General features: G+C 32.3%; 1 protein-coding gene across 1 annotated transcript; it reads left to right on the top strand.

Moving 5' to 3' along the window:
• Positions 1–3,938: 3,938 nt before the first annotated feature.
• LOC106107020 (alpha-(1,3)-fucosyltransferase C-like) lies at positions 3,939–7,507 on the top strand. The gene is made up of 2 exons (XM_013287698.1): positions 3,939–5,146; positions 5,940–7,507. Exons 1-2 carry the CDS (start codon positions 4,152–4,154, stop codon positions 6,205–6,207), a joined length of 1,263 nt encoding a protein of 420 aa, XP_013143152.1. The 5' UTR covers positions 3,939–4,151; the 3' UTR covers positions 6,208–7,507.
• Positions 7,508–7,862: the final 355 nt, after the last annotated feature.

The raw sequence follows: 7,862 nt of genomic DNA on the forward strand, positions 1-7,862 counted from the left end.
TGTCAAATTATCAATAGCAAATGTCAAAATGACATGACATGACAAACCTTGACAATCTTACTTTCTTGATGTTGGCAGCAACTTATGGTCTCTTTCCCACATTAGGATTTTATTCAAAATATTTACCACCTAAATAGCCATATAGCGTGTCGCAAGTGTAGGGCTTTTTATTAAAAATAATTATTCAAAAATATGCTGTAATTGCTGTCTTTACTGCCAACAAAGCAGTGTGTGTTTACGCTTTATTATATATAAAAAAAAAATAAAAATAGATAAAAAATTGCCTACATAACTGCATATAAAATTTAGAGAAAAAAAACCATGGCTTAACCAGCAATCGTATCTAATCGATCGATTTTACTAAGCGTTTACAAAAGTTAAAGTTAGTTAAAAATACTGTCACCTACAACTCGATTACGAAACTGGCGCGGATGGTCATAACAATTGACAATCGTGTGATAAGTGATCCCTCACGTGTTTACTTACCGTAGGCTTTCACCGTTAACACCTGTACAAAAAACTATTACCATCTCTTTCTATTTGCCTTGTAATACTAGAGACAGGTTACAAGGACGTTTAGTGTGGAAACCCACAGTTTTTGGACAATTGATGCATTTCCGCTTACTAACATTTATATAACAAACGTAATTTACGGACTATTTTTTTGGTTACTTAAAACATCAAAAATTACCACAATAAAGTGTTGCGTTTTAAAATAGTACTAAATTCTTTTTAAAACCTAGGTAAAGGTATATTGGACAAACACTAAGTTTGAGCTATTCTATTTGGGTGCAACGACCTTAAATTAGTTATCAATAAAATAAGCTATACGTGCTTAGTATAACTTCATTAAGTAACGAGTTTAGAGCAAGACAGACTGCTCGTATCGATCTAACAAATATCCCGGGGGACAGAGCTTTCAAATTAAGCCTTTGCTTGTTCAAGGCAATCGATCATTTCCATTCAGTATACTTGTCCACGATACTGCTCTCCTGTAAAATATTTTATATGGCATTTAATTAGTTTTAAGATATGTAATTTTATAAAAATCTTGCTTTCTTGATGTTGGCAGCATCTTATGATCTCTTTCCCACATTAGGGTCTTTATCCAAAATAATTACCTCCTAAGTTTAATGGCGTAGAAATATCTAGCCTAAAGCGAGATGTATGTAAGTTTAGGGCTTTTTATTAAAAAAGGATTATTCAAAAATATGCTGAAATTACTGACATCTCAGGCAATAAAGAAGTATCTGTTTAGGCTTTCCTTTAATCAATTTAGTCGAAATTACTCTTAGACGTAGCAATGTATGGTTTAGCAATTGGAAGAAGAAAGTAACTGAAAAGTGCTGAAATGCAAACAAATGTATAACGCAAGATATAAATATATGTAAAAACTATTTGGGTAGACGAAACATATAAAGGGATTTCTCTTACGAATCAAAACAAATCCTTTTGTAATAAGGCGGAGGAACAAATTTGACAGTATCACTGAGCCCCGTGCAAATTTGATTTTATATTTCACGTATTTGTTCCCTGGAACCATCGTTACGGGACTTACGATATTTTTGAGAAAGTTACATACAAAGAATAGATATTATGCTGTCCTTTATACTTTGCTAAGATTCAATTTAGTTTGTTAAAAAAGCAATGACGGGTAAAAAAAAAACAGCCTGTTGTAAACACTGGTTCAACATCAGTTGAGCTTCTTTTATTAAAAAAGAACTGTGATATTTTTCTTGCGTTCCCTTTTAAATTATTTTTTACTAGCTTTCGCTCGCGACTTCGTCCGCGTGGTACAAAAAAAAACTGAGTAGTCTATGTGTTCTTCCAGACTATCCTCTACATTTATATCAAATTTCATCGAATTCCGTTCAGCCGTTTAGGCTACAAACTCTAACAAACATCCATCCATCTAAACTTTCGCATTTATTATATTAGTATGAGTATGATTTAAACAGGGGGATTTATTGCAAAGCGACTATATCTCGCCATAGATCTATACACTAATAAACACTTATTGCCTGTTTCCCAGCTAGAATAAACCATTCGTTAGTATTTTTGCTTCGATAACTTCATGAAATTTGTTTCTGATCTGCGTAACTTGAGATTTACTGTTTTAAAATTCAGCTCAACCTTACGTTAATTAATCACTAGGCATTAAATAAATAAAAGGAAACATCAGAAACCGTTTAATTTTTTTAAAGATATGTTGACCAACTTCGACAGCACCTGACATGTTCTTTTTAATATTATCACAAAGGTTCATTGTCGGTTAATAAATAGTTTTTATTTTATTTATCTTAAGATTACGCGTTCCGTTTAGATTAAAAGTATTTGGTTTCATAATTGTTTTTCATAACGTTACGCTTTGACGTAAACAATGTTTTATCATTTTTTGAGAAATTGTATGATGTTTAGATAATGTATTGATTTTTTGATAAGAAAAAAAAGTTATGATATACGTGGTACTAAATACAGTAAAGATAAACATAGTATGCGTATCAAGCTTCAATATTTTATTTATTCTTATATTTAGAGTGTGTTGTGATTTATTATTTCAGAACAATTATAATCAACGTGATTCAGTATTGTTAAAGGCAAACAAATGTCGATTCTGTGCAGGTCGTATTCGTAATGTTTTTTAACAATAATTTTCATCAAATTAGAAACGTTTCGATTCCCGTTTATTTTTCGTTCCACTTAGAAAATCTGTAAATTAATCAACGATAGAAATTAGTTCCATTTTTTATAGATAAACCGACGACTTCGTGAAGACAAGAAGTTATCAAAAGTCATTTCAGAATGTTCTATTGGCATCTCAGAATCTTTTGCCGGTATCTCGACTTTCTGTTAAAAGCCGTGAAACTAAACATGTGCAGAACAATGTATGCTTCCAGGAAATAGTATTTACACAATGTTTTGCCTTCATTCGATACATTGAAAAACAAGGCGATCATCTTTAATATCGCGCTGAGTCCCCGCCATGCCATTTTTTATTGACACCCAGATTTTTTAAGCCTGGATTATCGTTTACTCTTGGGCAACACTGAAGAGTTTGAGTTAATTGTCATATGCCGTCCGCCCTAATTTTTAATCGGATATCGGCACCTCTTTACCCTAATCGGTTATTCCAACAATACTGGATCCATTTTCAATGGTATTTGTGACTGTACTGCTTACGTAGCACAATGTATACTGGGTGGGTCAAGAGGCTACAATTATTATTGGCCCGGACACCCTATAGTTGTTGATAGCGACATTCCTCACGCTCGGCAGCGCTTACTCACCGCACAACCACATGTGAAACGATTTTTGTTCAAAACCAAATACACTAGCAAATCGCTGGATATTTTATGCTTCATAAGAAATGTTCATTAGTAGAGCCCCAAATCTTTTATCAGAACCGGCCGAAAAACGACAAGTGGAACCGAGCTTATTGTAAGTGCATGACAGCTAATATCGTTTCATGTGAATTTAACAAGCAGCACTATCTGACAGCTATTAAAAAATATGTGGCAGTAGCATTAACAATGTACAGCTACAATTAAAAATAATCTTTTGCGAATCCTTATAATTTATCGATCAGAAAATTATTAATAGTAATTCAAACTATTGTTTTGGTTTTGACTTTAATTTCTTTGTTATAACAAAAAATAAACTGCCTATTTTAAGGAAATCAGTATAACAAACGTACACTTTAATAATCAATTTAAAACAAAATGAAGATGCAGAAAAAAAGAAAAATATGTTTCTCTTTTCATAATTCATCTTTTGCATATGAAAGTTTTCCTTTTGAAAAAGAAAACCACTTTTTCACATCTCCAACGTTTTAAAGCAATACGCTTTTTTCTACTCTGTGATTACCGTCTAATTTGAAAGATACGTCAGATAAAAATATATTACACAATATTACATAAAAATAGAGCATCATATAAAAGCTTCTAAACCCTACATGTATATGATATTCTGTTTAAAAATTTAACTATGATTACATATAGTCAAATCATATCAATGAAAAATGCTACATAATGAGATAGTCACATATGATTTTGAGTTAATGTTTATATTTCCGCCAGTGAGGGATAAGGTCGTGATCAGAGCGCGCGCGCCGACTACCGCGGACTGCGCCGCACGTATGGCGAGATATCAAAATGAGAAATCAAATTTATGTTAAATTATTTTTCAGTTGCACAGTGCTTTCTATATTAGTGTTCCTATACTTATCGCTAAAAGATTTAACTCTTCGACGTGATAGTGTTTTAATGAATACAAAAATATACGAACTGGAAAAAAATTTAGATAAAATAATAGAAAAAGTGACAAATGATAAAGGCAATATTGATACTAGTTTTAAAAGTTTGGTAGCCAATGAATCCGATTTGAAATACATATTGCGTTGGACGTCATCGAAGAATGTGCCGTTTGTGTATATGGGTGAAGGAAGGAAAGGTTTTACTGATAGGGGGTGTCCATATACAAACTGTTTTGTTACCGGAGACAGGAATTATCTCGATGATTATACGAAATTCGACTTGATCGCATTCGCCGGTCCTGAAGTTGTTCGGATGAATAATATTTTATTGCCTACAAAAAGATCACTTCATCAGAAGTATGTATTCGCAACCATCGAATCCGCGGACAATTATCCAGTTTGTTCGAATAGATTCGACGGTTTCTTCAACTGGACATGGACCTATAGATTGGATTCTGAAGCGAAATGGGGTTACATCGTGATTAGAGATTCGGAAAAGAAAATAATAGGACCTAAGACGGTGATGCATTGGATGAAATTAGAAGAAATGAATCCGGTTACTGAGGAATTTAAGGCAAAATTAAAGAGTAAAACAAGAGCTGCAGCTTGGTTTGTATCGAATTGCTATTCGAAGAGCGGTCGTGGAAGGTTTGTTAAAGAGTTGCAAGGCTACTTAGAACAATATAAGTTAACCGTGGACATATACGGCGCCTGTGGACCTTTGAAATGTGGACGTGACCACGAAGACGAGTGTTTTAACATGATCGAAAAAGATTATTATTTTTATTTAGCATTTGAAAATTCGTTTAGTGAAGATTACGTGACAGAGAAAATATTGCATGGGTTGAAACATAACGCTGTACCGATTGTTTACGGCGGTGCTAATTACACTAGGTGAGTTTTCACACTTTCATGCATTCAACAGAGTTAATAATAAATCATAATATTCTGTTTATTTACACCATAATATAGGATATATCAAACCTACTATAAGTTGTAAATAAATTATGTAAAGTATTTGAATAATTGTATATTAATATCTTGTTTATGCAACTAGGTTTTACCTATTTGTCTATGGATATTGTGATAAATATGTATTCTCGACAACATAAAGCTATAAGGCAAAAAATGCTAAATGATTTTCTGATTGCGAAACTAGAAAAGACATACTATAGATAGATTATTTTTCAAGTTCAAATATAAGCACATTCTATCTTATCTGATAACAGTGTGTAATAGAAGTAAATTATTATAGACGCATAGTCTGGTCAACCTTTACCTTGGAGAGATGAATCGCATGTAACAAGAAGGATGTTAGTTATGAATGTGGAAGGTACTTCGGTATAGGTAAACCGAGAAAAAGATGGATGGATTGCGCGAAAGGTGACAAGATCAAGAAGGGAAAGATGACTGAGATGACGTATGATAGAGTTATGTAGAGGACAAAATACTGTTGCGCCGACCCTACAGGAGTAGGATAAGGAGAAAGGTGGTTTAGTCAACCTTAAGTTGGGGTTTACTAAGAGCTACTCAGTGGGGATGTATAGTAAACTGATGATTATATACTACAGTCTAATATTTATAACAATCAGTCAAAACAAAGTTAAAATATAAAGCAATAATATTACAAAACAAGTATTTAAATATGTAAGAATACCAGTGAAATTTCACGGTGAATTTGTTTCAGGTTTATGCCCGATGGGATTTATTTGAACGCACGTGATCTTGGATATGAGAAATTGGCGGCGAAAATGAACGAACTTATAAACTCACCGGAAAAATACGCTGAATATTTTAGATGGAAAGATCATTATTCTTATTACAGAAGACATGAAAGTTTGGAGACTGATGATTATTGTAGATTTTGTTCAATTCTAAACGAAGAAGAATTAGTTAAGAGAACATCGATATATGAACACTTTAGACTGTGGTGGGACCCACCTAATAGATGTTAGAAAGTAATTGATTGTTTATGAATTGAAAGACTGTATTAAATGTAAGTAAAAGATGTATTTAAACTAGTAGCTCAGTGAGGTATATTTTGAACTTCTGTCTATAATTGAGTCAGACGTAATATACTATGCTGGCGCAAGGACTCAGAGTAGGTCTTGTCCTTTGACGAGAGATCGCCAACGTTACATGTTCGCGCAGAAAACAATGTATTCATAAATTCTTAGTTAGAAAAACTGACATTCTTCACAAAAGGGGATAAGCGCATGTGTGAAAAACATACTTTTAAACGGATTACAGAAATAATTAGCATAATATTCATATTTTACACCATTATGATCCATTCATTTTACATCTGTGTCTTCTATAAACATGAACAGAAATTATTAGTCTTCTGGCTTTCTTGGCAGTTTCTTCTCTCAAACTTGATCGTATAGTGATCAGAATATTGTTAAAAGTATTTCTATTTTTTAAGCGATGGGAACTTGTTTACGTTTCGTAAATAAATAATTTATTTATCTATCATGGAGTTAGTTTTCAAATAGTATGTTAATAGTTTTTTTCAAATTATTTACTCCCTTAATTTAATAGCATGAAAATATAAAGCCTAAAGCATGTCGTAAGTAGGGCTTTTTATTAAAAAAAGAATTATTCAAAAGTATGCTGCTGTGATTTCTGACATCCTACGTAACTGTGTGTATGTTTACTCTTTATTATATTAGTAAAGAGTACAGAATATGAGTATTCAATGCATACCATTTGCAATTTTATCTTCAATACCCAATACATAACACTCACCGTATCGAATTACATATGCAGAGTACACGATTGCATTGTAGCGAAAATGGGAATGTATATAACAATGCTTGTAAATATAAAACTTAGGCCCTGTAACAGAAATGGGTGCTTCTATTGTTTATTTACAAAGTACTATTTATTTATGTTAATAATTAATTAAGGTCTTAAATGGATTGACTTTATTTTTGATTACAGCAGATGTCTGTTAAAAATATGTACATAAATAAATGTTTATATTAGATTTGATTCCAATTTTCTATCGATGGTTTGTTAATAGATCTATAAGGATCGTGGCAGTTGGCAATTTTGTGATAAAATGTCGGAAGTGACACTTTTTGACCAATGAGGGACTGACACTGCACGGGTAAATGTCGCCATTTTTAAAATTCCATAAAAAAATACATAAATTGATATAGTTTTATTTGCCGATATTAGAGCCATAAGCTTAATGCAGCTAACTTAATATAACTCGTTATGTTTCATTCTAAATACAAAACTAAACATAATAATGTACAGGTCTTTGCTTGAATGATTCTAAAGCTGTATAAATTCGTAGAAAAGTATAAATTCAAACAGTAAACAATTACTACGAGTTACAGTTAATAAGTTGCAAATTATTAGCATATAGTTTTTATTTTCAACATGGGGGAATTTCGAAAGTTAGGAATTGTATGGTTACTTTAAGAACGTGTAGGTGCGCCCGGCCCTGTCAAAAAATTCCATAAGATCCTTGTACGTCTATACCTATGTACATACTACACTTCTTTCTTTTCTAGCATTATCTCACGGAAAATTATTTAATGCAAAATAACTTTAAACATGACCATGAATTAAAATGTTATATTTTATAAACAGGACTTTT

The sequence above is a fragment of the Papilio polytes genome, unplaced genomic scaffold (assembly GCF_000836215.1).
Source record: "Papilio polytes unplaced genomic scaffold, Ppol_1.0 DF822067.1, whole genome shotgun sequence".
Taxonomy (NCBI): Eukaryota; Metazoa; Arthropoda; class Insecta; order Lepidoptera; family Papilionidae; genus Papilio; species Papilio polytes.

Coding starts and splice junctions, on each gene's coding strand:
- LOC106107020 (XM_013287698.1), top strand. CDS start 4,152: ATGAGAAATCAAATTTATGTTAAATTATTTTTCAGTTGCACAGTGCTT. Junction 5,147..5,939: donor GGCGGTGCTAATTACACTAG/GTGAGTTTTCAC, acceptor AATTTGTTTCAG/GTTTATGCCCGATGGGATTT.